This window comes from Phoenix dactylifera, chromosome 6, assembly GCF_051530095.1.
Source record: "Phoenix dactylifera cultivar Ajwa chromosome 6, Ajwa_hap1_PhDact_Kaust_v1.1, whole genome shotgun sequence".
NCBI lineage: Eukaryota > Viridiplantae > Streptophyta > Magnoliopsida > Arecales > Arecaceae > Phoenix > Phoenix dactylifera.
Window position 1 is genome coordinate 30,527,767 of NC_143195.1, and position 27,955 is coordinate 30,555,721.

The following is a 27,955-nucleotide window of genomic DNA, read 5'->3' on the forward strand; positions in this document are numbered from 1 at the left end:
AGTCCTGCTGAAACATAACTTCCCCACGTCACCACTTGGTCTTCTATCCTTGACTGCCCTTCTACTTAGGCACTCGGATTTCAGGCAATACAACGATACAGCTGAGGAAGGCGCTGAGCCAATGCGAAGTTCCCGGCCCAGCTACCCATCCAGAATTTAGCCCATCGGCGCTTCTAGAATTGTAATAATATCCTGCTTGAGGGGCAGGTGTTTGAATTCAAAAGTGATAAAATATTTGCTGAAAAAAATAAGAGAAAAAAAGAAAGAAAAATAATTTTATTTTTCTACACACGGGATACATCTTAAGGATTATATATAGTTGAGTATAGACTCTATACAAAAAAAAAATAATATATGCTGATATAAAATTATACTAATATAAGAGCATAACACTCGCTGATACAAGTTGTTATGTGATTGCTAAAATTACTTCAATAAGAACATGCTAATAAAAAAAAATAATACTGACCGATACAAAATCACGCTAATAAAAAAATATTATGGACTGATATATGTTGTTACATAATTTTTAAAATTATGCTAACAAAAAAAAATTATTTAATTACTCAACGAGTAATAGGTCCATGTTACCACCCGCTCGGCTCTGGCCTCGTTATCCTCTAGAGCAAGGACGCCAGTGGAGCAATAAGAAAACCGTAAAAGATACTTATTGATGGAAGACAACTCACCCGGTAGTTGAGGCTTCCTTCATGCTTCGAAGCTCAATTTGTACATTTATTATATACTGTCCACTTGTGATTGAAATCTAATTCTCATACCCAAAATGAACAATACTATAAGAAAAGATTTGCTTTAAAAAAAATTACCATACCTAATAACAGATTGTAACATTCCAGCATCTGAGTGATGAGTTTTCTTTCCTAAAAGCAATTAATCAACACCAATTTCGGATAAAAACTTTAGAAATCTCACCAAATAAATCATAAAAATTTAATAAAAAGAAAAATACGAAAGACTCACCATCAATCTTGTGGCTGGAACTAGCTATCTAGCTAGGTTAGGATTCGTTAAAAATGAAGAGAGCACGACATGTTAGCATTTGTTAGTGTATCATTGTAAAGGATGGTATTTTAGAGGGGGAGGAAAAAAAAAAGACTGCTTGCTGATGGGAAGCCATTTTACGTATCTTTCATGTAAGTATTTCCATCCATAATATGAGTAAATACTGCTTATACGAAGATAAATTAGCAACATTAAAGAAACGCCATCCTGTCGTGGGCACATCTCATCTCCCACCTCCCAAGGAACCCCAGGCTTCCCGCTACACTCCGTGGAAAATCTCGTCGCATTGAAGCCGTGATCGCCCACCTAAAACCGTCTCTCTCCCAGAAGTCCACTACGCATCGAGCACCCGCCATTCCAAACCCTATCGAAGGCAAATCGCTTCTCCCATCTCTAGTTTCAGGATATTATTCCTCACTGCCCTCCTCTATTTAGCCTTTTCCTAACTACCATAAGTTCCACGAAACAGTTTTCATAGCATTTCAGTCCCTTCCCAACCCACCCGGGTCTAATCCTCTCCTTCAACAACCCATCCTCCCCCAAACCTCGGGTCTCCTACACCTTCTCCCTCTCCAGTCTTCCAAGTTCCTCCACCCCCAGTCCATTATTTTTCTCATCTAATCCAACCCCACACTCAGAAACCACCTCATTCAGCTGCTCACGAGGCAAGAATTGAGGACGAGAGCAGTTTCCTCCGTGGGCTAGTTGGCTCCACCTCCAAATCTTGTGCAGCCATCCATGATTCTCGCGTCTGCTATTATAGGAAATTGCATTGGAAAAAGGCCCATGAAAATTCTCGTGGCGAACATAACTTGCTTGTGCTCCCGTTACCACGCACCTTCATTTAAACACTTTGTGGGCAACTTTTTTTATCACAAGTAGGATAGAATTTTAGCATAAAGCATTTGTATACTATAGCTAAATAAGATCGCCTATGTTCTGCAATATAAAACTGCCTTCTCCACATATTCCATTCATTATTGAATTTTTTTCCCTTTCTGATTGAAGCCTGCAACAATCCGGCACGACACTAGATTTCAGCACATCAACATATCACTTATTGTCGAAAGAGGTAGAGCCATTGGTATGTTATTAAATTATATAGACGCGCTTTAGCGGAACTGAATTGCCAGTCAACCTAGCGACATTCAATTGGTCCTCCGCCTTCCAGGCCATCCAATGTACAGCTCTGTCTCTACCTCCATATTCTGACTGTCGTGGTCGCATGGAACAGTTTCCTCTGGAGCAGCTTGCGGTGGTTGAGATCGTAGCTTGCACTTCAGACATACCAAAAGATTATATTAGTTACACATTTGACATTTGTTTATTATCCTTTATTGACAGATCAAATAATTCATGCTAGATACATGTTTGATGTGATTATTTATTATCGCAGGACATTATCAATTACTCCCATGAATGATGAAAGAAAGAATGCTGCATATATTGCCATAGGAGCAGCAATAACATGGTGGGTGATAAGAACTACTTTTGCCAAAGTAGCTGATCATAATTACCTATAGGAACGAAACTTTTAATAAATTGATTGATTACTGATGGAGAGGATTTTAGACAACTCGTTACTTACCTTCTCTAGTAGTAATGCATTCTCTTTCATGAGCATCTGCTCCTGCATTTGATGAACAATATATATATATATATATGTATGTAGAAGTTTAGGATCTAGCAAATCCTTCAGCAAAATGTAACACAGCTATCATAGAGAAGCTAGTTATCTACCTGTTCTTTGAGCTGTGCAATCTGCTCTCCTAGTAACTGATTCTGGAATTTATATGAGTCAAAAAGATATGCTTTTTGTTTATGGCTGAATTAAAATAAACCTAATTATTTTTCACAACTTACCTTCCTCCCTCTGATGTTGCAGAGGCTTTGCTCTATCTTACCCTCTATTTCATGCAGTTCTTCAACAGAGCATGATTCTAGGCTTTCACCTAAGAGCTTCCTGCACCATACTTAATACTCCCAATATTACATGGCATACCTCATGTACTTCTCAAGTGTCAACATTTAGGAGAAAGGAGTGGAAACTGCAGTACCTGTTCAAAGTTTACGTACTTACCGTTTGGAAACTTCAAGGAATTCGATCTTTCTTGACATGCTGGTAGCTTCAAACTTCCATTGCTGCAGTTAGACAATCTAAAGAAATTTAGGCATAGTAGAAAATATAAATCTTACAACTGTGATCTGACTATTTTGAAATGATTATGATCATTCTGGAGTACGTATAACTTGGAGCTCCCCTGTAAGAAATGATAATGCAGATTTTCTTTCTATTTTTCATTGTTTTATAAGTTTATCATTCATACCACCACTTCACAGGGGTTTATAATGTGAACTTGCCAATACAATCATTTTAAGCACTCTTTCGTCTTTTTTTTTTTTTGAAAATTTATCTCATAAATGACTACTTTTCAAGATCACAATCTGACCATGTAAAAAGCATATTGAATCTCTGCCGTGAAAATCTTTTTATTTTTGCTGCAGATTTGCCGCATAAATGACTAGTTTTCAAGATCACAATCCAGGTATGTAAAAACACATTGAAAATCTGCCAGGAAAATTTACATTGAACTTGTTGTTTGGAGAATCTTACTATAAATTCAAGTGCATATTTTTTTCAAGAGAACCAACACCTGATCAGTTCTTACAAAGATCCAATAAAGGAAGCAACTGAAGCCACTGTACAAGAAAAATAAAATAACCAAAAAATTTGCACCTGAGTTACTTCACTGTTGTTGATGCCATTTTTTGCATGTGTTCTATAGCGATCAATTGTTTTCTCCATGCTACAAAATCCCAAGAATAACGAAAGGTATCAGTTTGCAATACAAAACTGGGGAATGGAAAGATGAAATATATATAAACAAAACTAGGAAAAACTATGCTGCAGAAACTTAATTCGTTTAAATAATGCGTGCATATAGTGCTCATATTCACAATTATGAAAAAGTAGATATTAATGGAGAATCTCATCCAACTTCCTGTTGATCAAAAAGAGCAAGCATTCTTGCTCTCCCTTGCAGATCTACCATGAAAATCTGAAATATTTCATGATCTAACGTTAACATTGGTTGAAATCCTAACCTTGCTAGCAGATAAGATATCTAAAGGCATAAGCTTCTCGGAATTCATTACAAAGTAAAGAAAGTCAAGGGAGTAGGGCAACTAGGTTAGGCGATACCCATGTCACCACAGCTGACCTCACCCATGCAGGTTTTCTCTGGCATCAGAATGGATATGGTGCAAAAGAGTTCTATGAAACAATGAAAACTTAGGATAAAGAGAACAAACTAGAAATAGACAGGATATATACGAAATATCAGTGTTCACATCTCGCAGACCCATGTGAGAGAATTTCTCAACTCTCAAATCATGCATCAAAAGTTATTTAACATGATACTAATGGTTGCCTTCTTCCTCTTACTAAACAATGTTATCTATCGAAATCATGTCATAATATGAAGTACTAATAAGGCCAAGCAACAGTTGAATTTAGTAATTGCTTGCATGCTAGCTAGTTATTTTGGATCTTAAAAATTGCTTAAATGTCCAATGCCATCCAAAATAAAACCCTCTTTCCTGGTGAGTTTTAAATTTCCAGAAACTTTCAATCAGCCTTTTCCCAGGCATGCTAGTAATGAAATTCTAGCTACTAAATGTTAATTGGATAGTTATGGACGATGGTGTTTCGTAAATACCGTGCACATAAATATTTATAATCATGAGCTATTATCCTTTTCCCCTAGTTCATTAAAAAAAACTCATCTTTGAGTTTAATAGTGACAAACAATTTCGATCACTCATTGTTCGAATTGACATACTTGATTTTTAGGGATTTTGATCATGTCAAGGATATGTGCCATGAGTTCTCCATGATCATAGATGATACAAGGTTGTATCACAAGCTCAACCATTAAAATCAATTGCAAAATTGAATGAGCCTATTGAGAATCACTTGTGAGGTTTAATCCCGGATGGAATGAATTGTGGAAGTGTGAAGGATTGATATACATAATTGAATTCAAAACCTAAGAAAATGCCTTTAGAGCAAGTTAGGTTCCAACATGTATATCAAGGCTTTCCTAATTACCCTCTCCATCTATCCAAGAAGTGGTATCAAAACTAGGGGTGTAAGTCACTTCCAAAAACGTGAGCTAATTCCAATCAACACAAGTAACATAGCAAATCCTCCTTATATTGCTAGCTAACTAACTAACTAACTAACTAACTAACTAACACACACACACACACACACACACACACACATATGGGTTATTAGGTTTTTAGATTTGATTTTAGCAGTCCAACCGAATAAGAAATTAAATCCTATATATGGAATCCAACTGACTCAACAAGGTTGTCAGAAACCTAAATTGGATTAGTACCCGATTATTGTAAAATTTCATTATTTGTTTTCTTTTTTTAGTTGTTCTCGTTGTAGTTCATATTTCTAAAGTCATAACTTTATTTTCTAATAAATGGTAGAAGGAGAATACAAACAAACAACAGCATTAAGAAACATAAGATGAAATTTTGTTATGAATTGAACCCCATAAACACTTGAACCCAAAGTCAAATCCATCTACTAATCATGTTTGGACTCGAGTTCGGATCTTACTCATTTTGATGGATCCAAACTTGAATCTAAACTTGGATTATCTTATCGAGTTTGTACCAGACACATCACGGATCTAACTCGAGCCTTAATCCGAGCAATAGCTGAAGATCTTGGGCAAACTCTCCAACATACAAAGGCACCAAAATTGATAGCTCTTAGGAAAAATGGTAGCATGCGGGTCATTGGAGTGGATTCATGGTGGTTGCAACGTGGTGAGTGTGGCAAGTGGACTAGATTGAGCAAGGCGACCTGGTTCCTAGCTCAAGATCAGATATGGTTCTTGAAATAGTAAAAACTTATGTAAGGGTGCAATTAAACATGGCTCTTAAAAAGTAGGTGGCTCTTAGACTGGAGTGATTACACATCTTCAAGAAACATTACTTTTACAGAGCACGTGTATTTACAACACAAGCTCAGATATGGTTCTTGAAAGAACAAAGTTATGTAAGGGTGAAATGAAACATGGCTCTTAAAAAAACAGGTGGCTCTTAGACTAGAGTGATAACACATCTTCATGAAGCGTTGCTTTTGGAGAGAGTGCTCTTAATTGAAGTAGTAAAATGTGCACTCAAAGAATAATTGACTGCAAGGCTTGATTGTAGATTGTTGGATCATAATCGAGGAAGAGTTGAATCAGCTCACACATGAAGGGGAAAATTGTTGAGGATCATGCTTGAGGTTTAGTCCCAAAAGAGAATTGGGTGCAAAACCTAATGGCTTAAATTTTTAGGTCAAGTTAATTTCTGACATATATATCAACATCTCCTACATGGTGATGTAGTGTAGAAGAAGCTACCTTTGGTCAAAAAGTCAAAGTCTTATCTTTTTAATTTTTAGTAAGTTGTGTTTTAGTAAGTTGTGCTTAGTAAGTTGTGTTGCTAGTAAGTTGTGTTTACATTTATTTTGGGTTTGGAAATTGTAATGGCATTGACTTAGGTGGTTGAGAGTTGGAGCATGATTAATGCTTAGACTAATGTAAATAGACTATGTGGTAATAGTAAAGGGCAGATTGTGAATACTAAACTATTTGATACATGAGATAGCTTGAGCTTGTAGCTCGTTTTATCCATCCCCTTCTCTTGTTGTAAATGATTGTTCATGCATTTATCATTTTCATTTGGCCTTTTTCCCCCTTATCATTTGGAAACAGAGCTTGTGATTACGCGCTTATATTATTCTCTTCTTTCTCATGGCAACCGAATGAGGGATAAAAGGGATGATGAACTTCAAGCACTTCGAAGACAAGTCGAGGAACTTACTTTGCATCTTGAGCTGCGAGAAGCTCGCAATGAGCAACATGGTTCAAGCTGTGGGTCTTCTAGTGACGAATCCGATATGAATCCATATGCCAATTATGGAGGACGATTGGAAAGGATGTTCTATCATGATTCCGATACTTTGAAAATTGATTTACCGAAATTCCATGGTCGCCTTCAATCCGAAGAGTTTCTTGAATGGCTTAGCATCATTGAAAATTTTTTTGAATACAAGGACACACCGGAGATTCAAAGAGTGAAGCTTGTTGCTACAAGGCCTCGTGGTTATGCTTCGGCATGGTGGGATAGAGTTCAAGAGATGCGGTTTCGCAAGGAAAAGCCTAAGATTTCTTCTTGGGAGAAAATAAAATCTAGGCTTAAGGAGATTCCTTTCGGTGGATTTTGCTCAAATAGCTTTTTCTCAATTCAATAATTTTTGTCAAGAGTCTAGAAATGTGATTGATTACACTGAAGAATTCTCCAAGCTAATGGCTCACAATGATCTTCAAAAATCCGAAAAACAACTTATGTCGAGGTATGTTAAAGGTCTAAGAATTCTAATTTGGGATGAAGTAGAAATGCATCGATTATAGAAACTCAATGATGCGTATCAACTAGCCTTGAAAGTAGAGGCTAAACTTGCTCGTAGTGAAAGAAAGAAATTTGTGGAGGTACAAAGCCTTTACCCGCCCTCCAAAGGAGTCTTCACATGGTGGAGGTACAAGTTCTAATGTTCATGGTGTCCTTAAAGACACTACAAAACCAACTTCGAATACTCGTAGTGGAAATTATTTTGGCCGCTTCAATTCTTGTTTCAAGCGCGGACAAATTGGTCATTATTTGATACTCGTGTGAATCTTGTGAAAGAAGAAGAATATGAAAACTTTGATGATTCAAAACAGCCTGTGTATGATGCAGAAGGTGAGATTGAGCAAGTGGAGGTTGAACCGGAAGAAAGTGAAAGTCTTGTATTCCAAAGGGTTCTTTCTACTCCGAATGTTAGTTTGGATGAAGATTGGCTCCGCTCCAATATTTTCAAAACTCGGTGTAAAACTCATGGTAAGATATATAGTATTATGATTGATGGAGGAAGTTGTGAAAATATTGCTTCTCAAGAAATGGTGAACAAGCTCAAGCTTTCAAACCGAGCCTCATCCAAAGCCTTATCGGATTGCTTGGTTCAAAAAAGGTAATGAGATAAAGATATTACTAAACGCTGCCTAATCTCATTTTCTATTAGTAAAAATTATCAAGACCAAGTATGGTGCGATGTAGTTCCTATGGATGTATGTCGCATACTCTTAGGAAGCCCGTGGCAATATGATAGGCATGCCATTCATGATGGGTGTAAGAATACTTACACCTTTAAGATGGGAAGGGTTGAGATTGTTCTTTTACCATCTAAAGAGAAAAAAAGCTCCCAAATCTTTACAAGAGGAGGATAGTAATTTTCTCACTATGTCAAAATTTGTAAAAGAAAGTGAAGAAAGTGGGGTTGTTTATTTGTTGGTTGCAAAAGAAAAAGAGAAGACCATAGGTGTTCCTAGTGAGCTAGAACCACTCTTGGAAGAATTTGGTGATGTTATGCCTGATGAGTAACCTAATGGGCTTCCTCCTCTACGAGACATTCAACATCAAATTGACTTGGTTCCCAAGTCAATTCTTCCTAACAAAGCCCATTACCGAGTGAGTCCTTTTGAAGTATTGTATAGAAGACTTCCCCAACATTATCTTGATCTTGCACCTACACCAAATCCATCCTTGCCTAATAAGAAGGTTGAAGATTTTGTTACTTCAATAGCAAGAGTTCATGAAGAAGTAAGAAAGAAGCTTGAAGAAAGCAATGAGAAGTATGAAAGAGTTGTTAATCTTCATCGACGAGCCAAAGTTTTTAATGAAGGAGATGTGTGGGTTTTCTTAAAAAAAGAGTAGTTTCCTTCAGGTTCCTACAACAAGCTCAAAGAAAGAAAGATTGGCCCTTGTCGAATTCTCAAGAAGATCAATGATAATGCTTACAAGGATGAGCTCCCTCCCAACATCAACACTCATTCCACTTTCAATGTTCGAGATTTGACACTTTACTATGGAGAGTCGAATGACAACTCGGGGTCGAGTTCTTTCTCACCCAGAGATGATGATGTAGTGTAGAAGAAGCTACCTTTGGTCAAGTCAATCTCTCATCTCTTTAATTTTTAGTAAGTTGTGTCTCAATAAGTTGGGCTTAGTAAGTTGTGTTTCTAGTATGTTATGTTTCTAATAAGTTGTGTTTACATTTATTTTAGGTTTGGAAATTGTAATGGCATTGAATTGGATGGTTGAGAGTTGAAGCATAATTAATGTTGCTTAGACTAGTATAAATAGACCATGTAGTCGATAGTAAAGGACAGATTGTGATAAATAAACTATTAGATATATGAGATAGCTTGAGCTTGTAGCTCGCTTTATCCATCTCCTTCTCTTGTTGTGAATGATTGTTCATCCATTTATCCTTCTCATTTGGCCTCCCCTCTTATCATATAGACTCTCCATCTCCCTAACGAAACCTTCATAAGTTTCTCATCAAATTGTTAAACACCATTCTTCATCTGCTATAATACAGGTTACTTGGTCAAATCATCAAAAGATTGTGACAAAGATGTCATTGAAATGAAGGACTACTCCAATCTAAATGAATATTTGCAAGGAAAGTCTATTCTAGAACCAATTTGATGCAAGAAAGTTAAGATCAAGATAAAGAGAAGAAATATAGATCAAAGCAAGGGAATTTTGTTCATTAAGAATATGACAACAAAAAATAGATGGGGCTTGGACACTTACCCAGTAAAGAGGAAGCATTTTACACTCATACAAGCTTCAAATGAAACCGAATTTCATAATAGTCATTAAGCCTTTGACCCCATTCTAGCCATCCATGGTATGTACAAGTACAAATTTGAAGCCCTAACTGCCACCAAAAACTATCAATTGTTCCAATTGAACCAACCATGTTGTAGTTAATTACGCTCAAAAATTCCAAAATCTCTTAACAATTGACGCTTCTTTCTTGATAATTGAACAATTTATGACAATTTACTTATGCGATGCTATAGGGCTGCAATGTTAAATTAGCACCAATAAATCCATTATATATTAGAAAGGCTTGTGCTTTCAGTGATATTACTTGATTGTAAAGAATTTTTGCTACATTTCAATCACGAAACCATTCATCCATTTCATACTCAAAAGAAATTAAACTTAAAAATGATAAAGGGATTTAATGGCTTCAAAAACACACTTTTTATAAATCAAGTGTCGTGAACAAAGAAGTAAATGCACTTACTCGAAAACTTTATCACTCTTAAAAGACTCTTTTAAACTGGAAGTTTTTAATTTATATACAGGATCATAATAAGGATGTCCTCACTTTGCTAAATTTCATGATGCTCAAAATAAAAAAGACGATTACTTTGATATTATTGAAGGGTATCTATTCAAAGAAAAGCAGCTTGTCATTCATAAAATATACTGTCACCTTCCAATTATCAGCCAGTTGCATGGTGACAAGCTAGGAGGTGACTTTGGAAGAGGCAAGACTACGGCAGTGGTTCATAACTGAAACTTAAATGCCAAGCAAGCGACCAGCATGGCCAATGGAACCTTGTTATCATATGTTGGATTATTGGATGCCTATGATGGAGACATGTCATAAAGCTGAAAGGAAGTCATATCAAACTATGAATTGAAATGGATGGGAATTGTTTTGGGATGTTCTCCACCTCCTCTCCAAATTATGGAAGTGTTGATTATTGTGCCACACGTATGGAGGGACAATATTCGTGCTGCAAGTATTTTGGCTAAAATTGTGCCACCAAATACTTTGAGAGAAGATCTTGTGATCACCTACCCGGACTTGACTGTTCTAAAAAGGGCACTGGTTGCATTATCAGGAGAAAATACAACGAAGAATAAATTTTGCACGCCTTTGCTTACAATACTAAACATCTATTTGCTTTTCGAGACAAGAAAGATTTCCTCCAGATGTTGTATGGATGAAGCCTAAGACATGTTTTGGCCTTCTCTCATCCCCATATCTCAGAAAAAATAGCATATATCCAAGGTGTGAAATTTAAATCAAGGGATGAGGCCATATGTACTAACATAAAGAGTGCTTTCCCACTAACACCTGTGAAGACCGTGCTGCTTTGCCAAGAAACTTTGGTCCAAATGCTTATCAACTAGAGGTACTTGACGGAATGGATTTTAATGCTATATACCACATACTGAACCAACATATATACTATGGTGATTTTTATCGAACCTCATAAAAATTGAAAATCTAAGCTCCCTTCCAATAAAGTCATCTAGAAATGATGATGCCGCTCAAAAGTGAAAAAATATGGAGCATGGATGTTCACCCAATACACTATTTCATGCACTTAATGGCCAACTAGAGTTAGGAACGAAATTTTTAAATAAGTGTGGTCAGTCATTCCCAATCTTTCCTTTGCTAACAAAGCTAGAAACAAGGATTTAAATACCGGTGGGGCAATGGAAAACTCAAGATAACATCTTGAACAAGGTTCGTCGTCGTAGTAAAAATTGAAAATCTAAGCTCCCTTCCAATAAAGTCATCTAGAAATGATGATGCCGCTCAAAAGTGAAAATTATGGAGCATCAATGTTCACCCAATACACTATTTCATGCACTCAACAGCCAACTAGAGTTAGAAACGAAATATTTAAATATGTGTGGTCAGTCATTCCTAATCTTTCCTTTGCTAACAAAGCTAGAAGCAAGGATTTAAATACCGGTGGGGCAATGGAAAACTCAAGATAATATCTTAAACGAGGTTCGTCGTCTCGGTACCGGACACCATACCGGTTCTGGATCTCGTCCCAGTACCATTCTATCATAGTATTGGTGCATCCGGTATGCTACCCGATTCAACATATTGAGTGTCGGTATACTATACGATTCAACATACTGAGTGTCAGTATGCCCCCCATATGGAATAAGGTTGGTACCATTATAGTATGGTAGGGTCGGTACGGCAAACATTGGTCTTGAATGTTAAGATAGAACAAGATCAAGACAAAAATGGGATATCCACTATCTTGAATGTTGAGACATGATGCATCATTTTCCATAAAAAAATAGAGACAGCTCTGTTCCACAAGATTTGAATCCTTGGTTAGAAATACTAATAGACTTAGGAAGAGTATCTTCTACTAGTATCTCTGTATCCATTTTGAATAATTGCATCCTTATAGAATTGGGAACACTATGGGCCTTGGCAGCCCCATCATCATAAATATCCCCACTATGTACTCAAAGAAATAAATCAAACAATGGAGTATCTTTTTGGTTGATTTCATGTTCATAGGTTCTTTGCATGCTGGATTTTGTGCATGCTTTTGTGGATTTTCAGAGCAGCCCCTTGTGAATTCTAAAGAATATTGATGGTGAGTTGATCGATTCAGGTAAGTCACAACAACCTTTGAAGGAATTTAGTGGATGCTAGGAGTTGATGAAGACTATCGGTAGTGAAGTAAAACTACCAATTATCCTTCTAGCCTTTAGTTTTACTTGCAGCTATCCTTTTATCTTCTAAATCTACTTCTAGTTTAGTTTATGGGTTAATTATTTGCGTACTTTGATTTTAGTTCCCTATATTGCTTTGATGCTTGCTGGCACCATTCACTCGTGTCAAGTAACTAACAAGAGTTCATTGTGGTGCTTGATGCTTAAGATGGAATTAACTCGCCAAGCTGTTGTAATTAATCTAAGTATCAAATGTACAATATATGAGAAAGAAGGAAAATAACAATGAAAAATATTATCTAATCCAAAGAAACAATCTATTCATTAACTAAATGAAACCAAACCCTTAATAAAATGATGTTTACATCCCTGATCCTATGATAACACCTTCAAGCCAAGACAACATGGTTTAATTAAGTTTGCTCAAACACCCTCAGATATCGGAATTTTCTACCTAGGGTAATGCATCCCTTACAGAATTTTTCGGGAATCTTGAACCCCCTCTCGCTTTTTTAGTGCTTCCGTGTTAAAAAGGTTTCTACAGGATGTACTTCCATGCATCACGAGATTGGCTTGTGCACCCTCTCCTGATTCTGCCAACTAAGAATAGACCTAATTCCTTAAAAAAGATATTAATTAAGGCATGTCAAAATCTACTAAATATGATTAGATATGAAATAAACTTGGATCTTAAGTTAACAACCCCTAAAACAAAGGGCATTAGTTAAACCCAAGAATAAATAAATGTTAGTCATGAATTTTGGTCTATAGTGTTTTAACCCTAAACTACATGAAAAACCATCTAGCAGATTATTTAGAACCACGACTTCTATGTCAAAAAAGATTTTTTCCAAATCTTTAACCACAAGTGTATGAATGAAATATGCATATTTTCTTCTCACCTTGCGTAATCATAAGGGAAGGAATAAATTTCTTTGTATTTCTTCTTTTTGAAGTGGATTCCCATCGAAATTCTGGGTCATATGTCTTGGATTTCAAAATAGAATTCATCCCTCCATGGATGAGAAAGCACGTGTATTTCCTCCCCCTTGTGAATTATGTTTTTGTCCAACACTTTCCAAGTTGGGGCCCGTTTTCATGGGTGTGCATAGCATGGCACCAACTCTACATAATCTTACGAATGCAAAAGGAACCAAAGAATGTGACGTGATAGGAAACAAAGATTATTTTTTTATAAGCATCATAGTACAATACCTAGCAATGTTCTCTAATGCAAGATAACCCACCCCTCCCTGTTTTTTCTAGATTCCAAATAAGCTAGCCTAGAAGAAGACTTGCAAATCAGCAGAAACGCGCAATCAGCTATTACCACCCCAATATTCAAGGAATGTCACCCATTTAGCCACAAGACCTAGTGGTAAAGCATAACTGGCATAGAAACATATTAAGGCTAGGAAGATGGTATAAATCATTAATAACAACTGTCTTAGAATTACAATTTTGCTTATTACTTTATTGTTGGTCTTGAAATAAAAGTATAATTTAGAACAGTAGAATTAGAACTTTAACGCAACTACGCACTTGAAGCCTGAAATCCAAAAGCATGTGGCATCCTTGCAAAGAAAGCTTTACTAGGATTTGTTCTTACGGAATTGGTTATTTCTGAACACGCATTAATCCACTGCAAGAATTTTTTTCAACACTCTTCAAATCACATAAATCATGTTTGGATGAAAAACAATTATTATCTCAAATGAGGGGGTGTTTTATTGAAAGTTGTTGAAATTGTTATGCTTATTGATTTGGCTTTCTTCAATATCCTGGCACAAACCCAAATTAAGTTCTTTTTTTTTTGTATGTTTTTTTCCAAGAAATCCATGTAGTGTGGATTAAGAGTTTGGCGAATCCTTATTGGTTCATTAATAAGGAATCAACAAGGTACAAAAAATATCTGAAACAATGTTTTATGTCTTAATCTTGATCCTGATAAGGTATTAATATCTTTCACTTACTACATATACCACATACCCACCTACTATTAGAGCTGGCAAACCAATAGTACCATGTGTTGTACTGGGGCTATGCCAAGCCCCCTTATAGTAGCAATACCCTACCCAAGCCAATATGGTCCACCCTCAACCATTCATGCACCTTGGTACATAAAACCAAGGTTCATGATATTGCACCAACCAAGCAGTACCCCTATACCTCAAGTCGGCAAAGAATTAGGATGGAATCTCATGTCAGATTTGTCCACGATCCAAACTAGCCCAAACAAATAGATACTGACCAATTTTACCTACTGCCCATCAGTTTTGACCAACAGCTGCCAGTTCAACCATACCCAAAAATAGAGAAAAGGGTCTCCCGACTCCTCTTTTCCTCATTCTACACTTTCAAGTTGTTGGGAGATACATTTCACTAAACCAAATCCTATTACATAGGAGTTTGTGGCTCTCACTAAAAGAGTTGACCCACAACTAGAAAAAAAACTTTTAAGCATACCTCCATTTATACCATAGAATTCCTTAGATTCCTAATAGAACATTGGCAATTTTATGACTTGGATTACCATGATACTATGTTTACCATAGTAGTATGTCATCAGGAATCTTGTCTTTCTTGGCATCCTTCTCTTGTTTTTATTGTTACAGTGGCAAGGTTGTGTGTTTCATTCCGATTAAGACTAGGCCTTTGGCCATGGACCATCCTTACCTTTCTAACCACCACTACCTTGAGAATCATTATGAATAAAAATTTTGAAAATTTGGTTTCAGCCAAAAAAAAGATTTTTCTTGCAATTTTGATTGTCTAAGTCTAGATTCAGTAAAACTAATTGAAAATTATAAAAGAACAAAATATAAATATCTATTGAAATGAGGAAAAACAATGATGATATATTAAACTAAATAAAATAATTTAGACATATTGTGAAGTATGTTCTAAATCTTAGGACCTCTGGTTGTATCATTTTTTATGCTCTCATTACTGAAACAGTCAAAAAACGTGTTCAGAAATTTATATATCGTTTTACTGTTTAGTGGCAAACTATCAAATGATAATCAAAATTATTGCAATATTTGATATAGAATAGCCAAATTCAAGTACCAAAAACATCACTATTACAAGTTTCTTACGTATCTCAGCTTTCATTTGCTCATATTTATCAACCCACATGAAGACGGGGATATCTGAACAAGGTTCCTGAGAAGATCCACTTTCCTATTGTGTATCTAGCATTGAAAAGCTGTACAGGAATGATCTATATGAAGTATGGGTCAACTAAGGGCTTTGAAGCATATTACCAAACATTTCGATCTTTTATTTTTTGATGTATATGGTTAGGATTTGTTCGCAAGTTGGGTTCTTAATAATTGGTGAAAATCAATATTGCACTTCTAACACATTGATTTTGCAGATTCTTTCTAGTATAGTTTGGATCTATAATCAGTCTTGGCTAACTGTTGATTTTGTTGGATTGTCAACAAGATTAAAGATCTAAATTATAATGACCAGATGGTGTTAAGCATGCTTCAAATGAAACTTTAATGACCATGAAGAAATAAGATTTGAGGACAAATAATACCCTAAAGAAAAATGTTTAATGCAAAGGAAGAAAGGGATATGTCATGATTGAATTTAATTTTGCGAGCTATGCATCTCAAGAGATTTGGGATATATTATTAAAGTTCACAAAAGTCCAAAATTATATTATGGAGATTAGATTAATGAAACACTTCTAGTAGTAGAATTCCATTGCTTGGTCATTTTTTGTTTGAGAAGGTCGCATGGAAATGATAGTAGAGCTAAAAGGAAAATGGGCGGCGTTGATATATCGACATCTAAATGTGAATTATTCAAAAAAACTCGAGCAGACAAATTTTTCTCCTACCCACCATCCTATACTCTCCCATGCAATCTAATTGCCTTTTAAGAATGCTGAAAATGTGATCTCTATGCAATCCCTTTTAGCAAGATCATGTCTCAAATTGATCATTTGTTATTCAGCATAAGTGTTGTTACATATTAGTACTTGAATTTGAAAAGATGAAGAAATGAATAGGAAGAGGAAAAGAGAAAAGAAAAAGAAAAAAATTGCATGAGGAAGAAGAAGATAAAAGGTTAGCTCTATTTACTCAAAACTAAGTCTATATCCTTCTTGAGAACAATCTTTATGACCCCCAGAAGTTATTGGTTTTGATTGCTAAATCCTTAACCCCAAATTTTGGCTATTAACTCTAACTTAATTGACATGAATGATTTGCAAATAAAGCTCATAGATATTAATTTAGTTACTTGGTTTTTCTCATATAACATAAGGGGTTGACTCATCACTTCTCCATTCTAATTTCTACATGATACAAGCAGAGATGATGCATAAATATTTTCCTCTACTATTACTTACCAATTGAAGACCTAGAGGTCAGGCAATAATCAGTCTAAAATTAATATTTCATGTAAAATAATAAATTATTTATTTAAAATTTTGGCTAGTAAATAAACTAATGTTTTATAGGGTAGCAAAACTAAAGGAATTTCTTTAAATTGAAAGGACATTCTATTTTTAAGGAAAATAAAGAAATAAAAAGATTGATATGTTTATAGAGCTGCAGAGATTATTTACACCAATAGTTGCCTTCCTTCTATAAAAAATAAGGTTTATTAATGCATTATAAAATATGGGTTTGGAGATTCATCAAATAACAAAACTTATTTAATATATACCAAGCTTACATCTAATACCAAGTTTCATCTGGAATTTTCAGATAGCATAAGTTAGATATATGCCCTAGAAGCCAATCTGGCTGACACATTATTAATTTTGGAACATTATTTTGTACTTGACTTTATTATTATTGAATAATAAATGGGCATTCTTTTCATTCATATTGTTTATGTGTCTATGAATCGTCCAAGGAATTTATAAGATGATACACATTCTCAAAAGTTGAGAATTTGAGCCATGTATCATTGATGATTAATTTCTAAATACTTCTGATCAATGGATCATCACGAGGACGGTGATCGATCCGATAGATCAGTGCATAGATCGCTTTTCTTATAGATAGATGAGACTCGAGTTCACAGTGTAGAGACACTGAAGTGATAGTGCAGGTGCTTGTTAGAGAACAAGAGTACTGAGCGTGACCAAGACAAGAAGTCACTTGGATGTCTATTCACTCGTCGGTGACTTGCTTGATGTTGCAGTAGTGCGACTGGTCCTTTGACCTGCGGTGATTCGGCTACTCACAGTGGGGTTATTGTAGTTTGACTATACATATACATGGTCTCTAGTCATATGGGTCCTTGTAGTCTAGATTGGCTGCAATAGGTTCACTATAGGAGTAAGGTATGCCCCTACATGAAATCTATCAATCTTGATAGATGAGGAGTGATCCTATGTGATTTATAAGACTGAGTTATAAAACCTTAGCCAGGGCAGTATATACAATGGAGAAAGAGTTTTCCACTCTCGAACTCAAGTCGAATAAATCTAGACATATGACAGACGACGGGGTTTGACGAGTTATCCATGACCTCCGTTCTGTAGGATCCACGATAGAAGTATTTTATCATACGATAAATGCACTTAGAGGTTCACCATTCCATTCTACTGGGTTGCCACTACATGCAGCTAGGTGTCACTGGTGGATGGTGAGACTCATAGGGACCATCTTGATGGTCGATGATCCCTGGTGAGTTGAGTTGGAATTGTTTCAACCCATTGAAAGAAGTTTTCAATGATATTGTGATAGAGATCGCAATATATCTCACTACCGGTCAGAATAGAACCTATGGGGTCACACACACTAGAAGTGTTGACTGATTCGATGGTTGAATTGTGATTAGGAATCACAAATAATCAATTTGATTGATAATTGGTTAACCCACTAAGAGTTAGTGAGTTGAAAAAGGAATAATTGCAATCGGATTGCAATTTAATTTAATTAATTGAATTTGATTAATTGGACTTGATCATGAGTCCTACTTGGAGTAGGATCTTTGGGGTCCTAATTGGATTAGGATTTCAAATTAAATTAAAGTCCTATTTGGAGTAGGATTTCTAAAGTCCTAATTGCCTTAGGGCTGAAATTTAATAAGTTCTAATTAGATTAAGATTTTCTTAAGTCCTAATTAATTTTAATTTTAATTTAATTAATTAAAAGACTCCTAATTGGATTAGAATTGAAGAGTTCAATTGAGTCATGGTTCAATTAAATCCTAATTAGATTAGAATTTGGAAAAAATTGAAATGGGTGCAAATCCTATTTTGAATAAGATTGAATCCTAGCACTTGGACCCAACCCTTCCCACTTAATTAGATTGAGTGGGGGATAACCAAATGGGAGAAGAGGGAGGGGCCTATAGATTGAGTGGGGGATAACCAAATGGGAGAAGAGGGAGGGGCGTAGGCCCCTCCCTTAGCTGGTGGCGTGAAGGAAAAGGGAGGGGCCATGCCCCTCCTATTTTGAATTCACAAAGGGATAAAGATGAGTTCCTAAAATTTAGGAGCTCATCTCTATCCACATACCATAAAAGAGGGGTTCAAAGAGGCTCCGAATTTTCATGATTTTTCCTTGGAATTTTGGCAGCAAACTCCTCCTCTCCTATCCTTCTTTGAGCCGCAAGCAACAAGAAAAAAAAAGGAGCCTTGGCGGCTCTCCTACTTCCTCCATTTTGGTTCCAACGCGAAGGAAAAAGAAAAAGGTTGCTGGCTTTTGTTCTCCTTGCATTGAACCAACCTTCTTCTTCTTCCTCTCTTAGGCATTCAAGAGTTGATTGAAAGGGAGGATATCAGCCATCAATATCCATCTCTGCAAGGGAGCTAGCACCCTGGGGAGATCCAAAAGCTTCGATCGGTGCTTTACCTCGTGTGGATACCCGTAGAGACCAGACGCGTGTGCGGCTTCTATCGAACCTTTAACAAATCTACGTGAATCAGATTTGCGGAGACCATCTACCCGTACAAGATGAAGATCTGACCTTTTTAATGATTTAAAAATAGTTCATAAGAATTTAATCCTAATCTATCTACAAACAAAGTTGTAAAAATACGTTCATACAATGAACGGGATCTCGCGCATGCCTTCCGCTGTGATCTGAAAAATTTTTGAAATTTTCTGCGGCATGCATCAGATACTAACAGCATAATCATTATTATTGATCACTGATTGCTTCTAACATAGAAGTTCTATGTTAGGAAAATCCTGGTTTTTCACATTGCTTCGCTTTGAGCATTAGAGCCCATAATCATATACCAAGAACATGTCTTAAAATTGTAGTAGTCCATATATGGGAGATCAAAGATCGCCTTAATGAGATGGAAAAGTGAGTTAAATTCCCAGGAGAAATTAATCTTCAAGAAACAACTAATATGTGCTAAAGATGAAAGCATGAGAATGCTTTCTTTCCCTAATAAGGCAGTAGCAAGACTGGTTATTGCATTGATTTCTCTTCCCTAGTGTTAGTTGTATATCTAGATCTCTAGAGGAGCATTAGGAAAATATGAAGGCCTTTTATTGAGTAACCTTTTTAGTGTGGTTCCAATGTTCTAATGTTGGTAAACTCTTAATGAACAATTCCTTGTTGGTATGATGGAGCTCCTCCAATGTTTATCGTATTAGTCATTTTTTTCTTTTAAAAAATAACTGAAAAAAATCAAGCATATAGATATAGATCATTAGGACCTGATATTTTGGTATTTGATAGTTGCATTTTGCTAAAATCTTTCAAACTATTGTTACATCCAACTGTTTTGGACTTATTCTCATTTATTATCCTACACCACCTTGGTTTACACTTCGGCTTGCACGCTATCAAACTAAGATAAGTCCTCTACAGGAAGAAAAGCTAATCCCGACTGTTATTTGCCGACACTAGAAAAAAAACGTTGATAAGTTATCTATCACGCCAAAATTTGCTAACGCAACTTATCAGCATCCGGAGATTATGATGCTTAAAAGTGTTGACAAGAAAGAGATTTTATTGACGCCTTCTAGTAAGCACCGTTATATTATAATGCTTAAAAGCATCATCGGAAGCCAATAACAGACGACACTTATAAGCATTGCTGGGTTCCACATATTTTTCCTTATCGCTCAACCAACCCACCATCGATCGGCCCCTTTTCTCTCCAATCCAGAGCATTGCTGCCACTGCCGAGCTCCGCCTCTGCCTTGCCGCTAGTCTCCTTCTCCTCTGCCTTTCCGTCGGCCTCCTTCTCCTTCGCTAGCTTCCTCCTCCTCCCCGCTCGTAGCCACCACCAATCTGCGGTGTTCTTTAAAGCTCCGACCGACCACCCTCCTCCGTCGATGACGCTGTTGCCGTCCTACAGATCTCAATCAACCCACTCTCCACTAGTGATTTTTCAATTTCAGAATAATCCTCTTTTGAGTTTTTGCTTGATGCCCTAATCATCCCCTTTTGAGTTTTTGCTTGATTTTTTCCATTTCCAGTTTGAAGATATATATTTTATTTCCTTCCTAGTTTCAGAAGTTATTTGCATTTTAAATGAAAAGATCTAGAGTGAATCAATAGTTATTGGCATTCCATCATGTTTTTTAACACGATGAATTATAATCCTTGAAAGGATTATCACTGATTATCTTAGCACCCATAATGTGATGTAGGCTTGCCAAGTCCCTGAATGCCCTTGAATGCCCTCCACGTCCTCCTCCTCTATAGAAAAGGATTCTGACGATATATCTCATTAAATTCACTACATATGAAATAATTGGCTAATGCACATTGTCACTTGTCCTTGTCAATGTGTGATATTGCCTTGCAGCAAAGCAAAGCCTACATTCATAAAACAATAATAATCAGCCTAAAGAAAGACTGATATAGTTCTTCAAGACTAGAGCTGAAACTATATTTTAGGGCTGTTCAATAAATGGCTCTAAATCTGAAATTATTTTGTCAAAAGCCAGAACACTATCTTCAAAAGAGTATGGGGAATGAGACATGGAAAAAGAAGAAAGTGAAGGAAGATAATGACAATTTTAAGAGAAAAGCAGGATAGGACACTTGAGGCAAGAGAAAGAAGGGGTTGGTGGGGCATAGGGACATCAATGGGGTTTGCCAGAAATAACAATGACTATAATCTTATGATGGAACATAATCTTATGACTATAAGTAGAATAGGGACATTTGTGAAAGCTTGAGTTTACCATTTTCATTGAAACCCCATTGACGCAACATGTAATTTGTTCAAACGTATTAGCCCAATACAGAATTACAATAGAGAATATAATCTTATGATGGATAGCAGAACTAGAGCTTGCCGACTTGAAACTCAAAGCACAAAGTACTCTTAGATTCAATTGTGAAATCTGCTAAAGACTGTTAGGCAATAGTGGAAGCCAAAGTGACAACTCTTCTCACAATACTTCACCTGCTCATAACAATTGATTTGCTAGCCATTCAAGTAAAACATCAACAGGCATGTTATAGTGTAGAAGACTAGGCATAATGCACAAGTCCAAGAGAAGATGATGAAGTGACCCATCTATAATATGCTTAAGTCACCGACAATCCTCAACCTCAATATGCTCAAGCAATAAACATTTCCTTCAAAAAAGATGGAGAACTATTTATAAAACATGTTAATCAACAAAAGCTCAAGTGTTCACCGAATTGATGGGACCAGAGAATTATAGTCGAGTGAGGAATTATAGCATTGGAATTACCCCCACTCAGTTGTCAGTGAACAAATATACCCAAGATGTTAGACATAGTAGCAGCACTGCAGATGTTTATAGGCTAGGGGCAGAGATAGAGGAGATGAGACAGAGCTATCCGGCAAAGATATAATTTTTGAGTGCTCAGCTTGACCAGATTACATCCTTGTTGCAAAGGTTTGTCCCTCCTCGGATAAATAACTGCATCTATTTGAATATTTTATATAATTATCATGTATATTTTTGTATATGCTTACTGATTTATAATACTTTGTGATTTTCATATTCTCAACCTCAAAGTTTCTATCTTTTTCTTATGGGTTTCTAATACTTCTAACAGTCGTAGAGATGATGATGATGATGATGCCATGGACCACTAATAGGCCATACATTTTTTTTAAAAGTTTTATATGTGTATATTTTTATGTTTTTCGAGGCACGTTGCATTGTAATGGACATTCAATCATGTTTGACAATGTAAATATAATCCTATTTGACAATATAAATATTTGCTATATTTATATATGAGACGTGTTATTATATGACTATTGTTATGTATGTGTTTGGTGTATTATGTGTGTACAGAATTTTTAAATTTTTTAAAATAAATTTTAAAAAAATAGTTTATACTTACGGCGCTATAAAGCGTCGCCACATCACTTTAAAGCAGCATTAAAAGATACACAAATGGCGAAATAAGCATCACCGGTTGATAACTAGCGATGCTAACTTGCGTTGTTAATTAGCGACACAAATAAGTGTCATTAAGTAGAGATGCTTTAGTGCTGACATTTGTAAAAGCGTCATTGATTAGTGACGCTTAAAAATGTTGTTCTCCTTAACTCACAACACAAATCAAAAGCATCATAAAATAGTTTTTCTATGGCTGCACTATCGACACTTTTGCGACGCTTTAGCAAGCATCGGGGATCTATCAAAGGCGCTTTTTCGCATCGGCAGATGACTTAAAAAGCGTCAGCAATGCCAAATGTTCCTGTAGTAGTCCCGCACAGCTAGCTGCTATAATTTGTCATAGAATAACATGGATCATAAAGATAGACATGCTCATAAAGTTTTTCATTACTGGCTTCCCTCAACTAATCAATAAATTATCCTGAGAACATTTCTGTAAAATATATAATGGAACATATTCATCCTTTACATGGCAAAAACTTTTTAATGATCAAATCTGGTCCGTACATCCTAATCCTATTACTGATTGGGTTCCATAGAGGTTTTAAGAAATACAAAGAGTGGAGCAGCGATGAAGATAGGAACTCAGTAAGAATTAAAAATTTAATCAAAGAACGGTCAGCAAAGTGAATGAAGATGACATCCTGAAGCTAGGATGTGCTTACTTGAGGTAGAGGCAGACCTCTAGTCAAGTTTGTCTTCTGTTGATCATACTTGCTTGCTGTCATATAGATGTCTAGTTATGATGACATTCACTATCACAAAACTTTTTCTATATAAAGTGAAAATTAGTGTACCTAAAGATGAAATCTTGAAAAGCTCTGAAGTAATTCTTAGCAAACATGTTATTACAAGCATATATCTTCTTGATTATTATAGCTTCTCAAAGGATCTCATGCATCGATAGCGTAAAGAAATACATGTTAGGTTTGCATAATATTTTTCTAAAAAGTTAATCTTAACAATCTGTTATATGCTCAAACTTCTTATTAAAATAGTCAAATTATATTCATTCACTGCAAAACTAGAAAATTATTTCCTCCACACAAGAAAAGTGAAATTTTTGGCATCTTATCAACAAATACTTTACTTATCAAGGGAAAAATTCAGCTAAGTTTACAATTTTACAAAGTTTGAGTGGCATCCTTTTGAATGTCAAGCTATGTGCATATGAAGATTCAAAATTTAGATGATTAGTTGTTTGGATGAGAATTCAATACAATGTGAAACTAGCATCAAATCTAAAACTTCATACAGCACCGTGACAATTCTTCACATAAAATAGAACTAGCAATAAGTTGTAACGGATGCTTCTGTATTCAACTCCTCTTCTAATAAGAGCTTTCACTACCTAAAACAACCCAAGTGTCATGTTCATGTTGTTATACCAGGAAAATTGCAATTACATCATCAGCATTTACTATATTAATATAGATAAAGTTTGTTTCACTAGGATACTATTCTAGATTAGTACACTTACAGAACTAAAAATTTACGCATTGATATGGAGGAAATGGAAAATTTGTATATAGAAGAGCTATATCTGTTAAATAATAGTTTTCAGGTAGATTAACTTCATTTGGGTTTCAGCATGATAATGTGAATCACAGGACTATATGCTGAAACCCAAATGAAGATATCATAAAAATGTGAAACAAACTTTATCATAAAAATGTGAGACGGCATCTGCCTTACACAGTATCTTATGCTTTCATTGCATAAATAACTTGGACAACAGTACACACTCACTTTGCGTTGGAATTGAGTGTGATGATTTTTTACATATTAATGCATGAAGGATGTTTTTATTTTATGCTTTCGGTCGAAAGGAAAAAGATTATTCGCGTTGTACAAATTATTCTCTAATTGAAATAAAATAAGAAGTAAATCTTATGAGAAGATGACAAACTTTCTGCTCCAACACCATCACGTTTATTGAGAAATTCACTCCTTTTTATTCTTTTCTTTCCTTCCCTGATGTTTTACTTTCTATTTTGGGAAGCTAAATCTACCGGGAATGACCCACCTATGTCTTGGCCAGCGATGCCTTTTGTACTATAGTTTCCATATGAAAGCCATAGTATAATCTTTCAAGGTTAAGTTAAAACGCAGGAGCACACCAAAAAGTAGGACAATAACCAAGGAAGAGTACAGACTTATGTACTATATTCCACGATTAAAAAAAAAAAGAAGAAAGGGGAAAGAAGAAGAAAGAAAGAAATGACTCATTAAGCTGAAACGAAGAACCCAGGCCCATCGGCGCAAAAGAAATCGGGTGCAAAAACAGTTCCCCGAATGCATCTCGATAAAAAGCGCAGACCAGGAAGGAAATTCTCTAGGCAAGAATTGCACCACGGATTCACGGTTCGCGATTACGGAACCACCGAGCAATCTGTGGTGCAAACAATCGAGAACCCCTCTTTGAATTGTTTTCTATTTAGACTGGAGTTCCATGAGATCTGAAAGAAAGAAAGAACGAAAGAAAATTATTAAGAAAATCGACTCCTGAAGGATTATGGGTTAACGGAGATCGACGATGGAAAGAAACGTAGGCGGATTTCTTTCCTCTCTTTTTTTTTGAGTTTTAGCCTTCAAAACATCGAGAATGTTCCCGGATTTCAAAATCGGAAGAAGAGAAAAGAAGTGGGAAATCGAAAAGAAAGAAAAGAAGGGGGAGGTGATGCCGAACCTGGTGCTGGAGAACTCGTAGAGCCTTCCCCGGGGAGAGAAGACGATGACGGCGACCTCGGCGTCGCAAAGGACCGAGAGCTCGAACGCCTTCTTCAGAAGCCCATTCCTCCGCTTCGAGAACGTCACCTGCCTGCTCGTCACGTTCTCTATCAGCTTCATCTCCGTCTTCCCCCTCACCATCTTCCCTCCTCCTTTTCCTCCTCCTTTTCACCTGGAGTCAAGTTTCCCAAAAATAGAAAGAAAAAAAATAAACAAGGAGAACGGAGGAGATCTGAACACCAGCATGAGGAAAATAGGATACCTGATACCAGAAAAGGAAACCAGAAGACTGCACGATCAGAGTGGAATTTTCTTGGAGCCCTTCTTAGGTGTGGAAGGAAAGGGAGACCTGGAACCACAAAGGACTGCCTCACTCCTTTCCTTATTCGTCCCCTGGCCCCCTCCCCCAAAGCAAAAAACAAAAAAGAGGAAAATGGGGTAAGCGGAACCATCCCATTCCCGTTGAAGTAAACAAATAGATATTATATATATATATATATATATATATATATATATATATATATATATATATATATATATATATATATATAAAAGAAGAAGAAGGAAGCCTCCACCCAACCAGCGAAATGATAAACTTTGGGTAACGAAATCAGGAACAGAAACCGACCTGAAAATATCACGAGCTCAAACGGCCTCCCATCAACGGCGCTATTAGATCTATTGCATTCCAGCAGCGAGGATGGTTCAAATTTCGGGCAGTGGCGTGGATGTGAGGTTTTCTTAAAAGCCTGGCATATTTTTCCGCGGTAACTCGAAAAGATCACCACAAAGAGTCGCCCAGGCCCAGGTATCTTCCCACCACTCGCAGCGGTTTATTATGCGGCACAATCCACAGTGCACATACAAATGCAAATAGGGCAGTGGGAATACGGCACATCAGCTGAGTTATTATTTAACTTACCAGAAACTTCTGTATTTTTTTGTTTTCTCTTTCTCCGTTGCTCGCACGTTGGGTCCCACTTTGTACGAGGGTGCGATGGGCGTCGTCGTCCCGCTTGCGCGTCGTACGTGTCCGCCGCTAGGATCGCGACAGGTGGGTCCGGCGGCCTCATCGCGATCGTCGCCCCACCAATTGGGTCGTGGCGGGGTACCTCGTCACGTGCATTCCTTCGTGCCCCCCCGTCCCACTGCTTTCGAGGCCTCCGCACTCAAAACCGAGCAAAGATCACTGTAGCCCACATAATTCACCAAACGCGACCCCATCCGACGTGGCCTCCAGCGAATCACCCAGACTATTCACAAATCAGCCGTAAAATGATGCCAACTGATACAAGAAACCATCCTGTCCGTCATGCTTGCGGTCCCTGATGCACGAGCGGAAGGAAGCAGGCGGTGCCTCCTCGTTATATACCCAAAAAAAAAAAGGAGACGGGCGGGGCCGCGGGGTTGCGCGGAAAGCGAAAGAGGGAGCAGCGATTGGCCGAAGGCCCGAAGCCGTCCAAATTTCTTCCGTGGGCTTGGAGAGAGACTGTGATACTTTTGTGCGATACACGGCGTGATACCGCGCTTCGCTGTGCAAAAATTGCTTTGCAGAGAATCCCCAAAAAACAAAAAACAAAAAAAAATCCCGTTCGATGAAATTTTCGGATTGGCCACGCCACTACCGCTTCAACGCGGTCCCCGCATCAACCTGCCATGGATCTCTTTTTTTTTTCTTTGGGTAAATCGTTGATTTCTTGCTATTTCTCTTTTTTGCCATTTTGGTCCTTGGGTTTAGGTTCTTCTCCTTCTTTTTTTTTTTGCTTAAATGGTTCTTCTCCTTTGTATCTCGCGCCAGGTTCCCCGCGCCGCGGTCCTTGGGTCTCTAAGCTCTAGGCGCCCCCACCACGCTGGTTTGTTTCAGATTTTTTCCAAAAAAGCAGATACTAAATATCGCCCGCTAAACCGGTGGTGAGTTCATAAATCTCACAGCTTTTGCTCCTTGCTTTTTTTATTATATTTTATTTATAATAATTTCAAATCACAACTATTTACTGAAGAATAAATATGTTCTTTGTATCCTATTACAACCAATTTCGAGCCTAAGTGGTCCAACTTCCTCCCAAAAGGATGATATGGACATGGAGGATAAGGATGATATGGACATGGAGGATGATATTTCTATCCCGAGGCAGAGGTGAATGCAACCCAGGCAGGTATGTGTCATGCTTAATGCATAATTGGCTATAGTGATCGACTGGATCCAGAGATGCACTAGTGACAGGATGGCTGACGTCTCCTACTCCGAGACATTTGCAACATGGCAGGTGAAGATGTAGACTTTTGGGCCAAACATGTCTATAGGAAACTTAATAGAGCCGTGATATTTCTGTCCCGAGGTGATATTTTTGTCCCGAGGCGGAGGTGAATCCAACACAGGTAGATCTGTGTCATGCTCGACGCGTAATTGGCTACAGTGATCAGCTGGATCCAAAGATGCACTGGTGACAGAA

At 36.9% G+C, this 27,955-nt stretch overlaps 1 protein-coding gene across 1 annotated transcript; it reads right to left on the reverse strand.

The window, feature by feature from the left end:
* Nucleotides 1-1,963: 1,963 nt before the first annotated feature.
* On the reverse strand, nucleotides 1,964-25,975 carry LOC103697443 (MADS-box transcription factor 50-like). Its single transcript, XM_008779298.6, has 8 exons — nucleotides 25,765-25,975; nucleotides 25,462-25,674; nucleotides 3,761-3,830; nucleotides 3,104-3,165; nucleotides 2,887-2,986; nucleotides 2,764-2,805; nucleotides 2,612-2,653; nucleotides 1,964-2,300 (listed from the first exon to the last, which is right to left on the reverse strand). The coding sequence occupies exons 2-8, from the start codon at nucleotides 25,641-25,643 to the stop codon at nucleotides 2,172-2,174; spliced, it is 627 nt and encodes a 208-aa protein (XP_008777520.4). The 5' UTR covers nucleotides 25,644-25,674; nucleotides 25,765-25,975; the 3' UTR covers nucleotides 1,964-2,171.
* Nucleotides 25,976-27,955: the final 1,980 nt, after the last annotated feature.

Bases quoted from the DNA above. Each gene is read 5' to 3' on its own strand.
- LOC103697443 (XM_008779298.6), bottom strand. From the start codon at position 25,643: ATGGTGAGGGGGAAGACGGAGATGAAGCTGATAGAGAACGTGACGAGC. The intron at 2,987-3,103 runs GTAAGTACGTAA...AGTATGGTGCAG, and splicing joins TTCCTTGAAGTTTCCAAACG to GAAGCTCTTAGGTGAAAGCC. The intron at 2,301-2,611 runs GTAAGTAACGAG...GTATGTCTGAAG, and splicing joins ATGCATTACTACTAGAGAAG to TGCAAGCTACGATCTCAACC.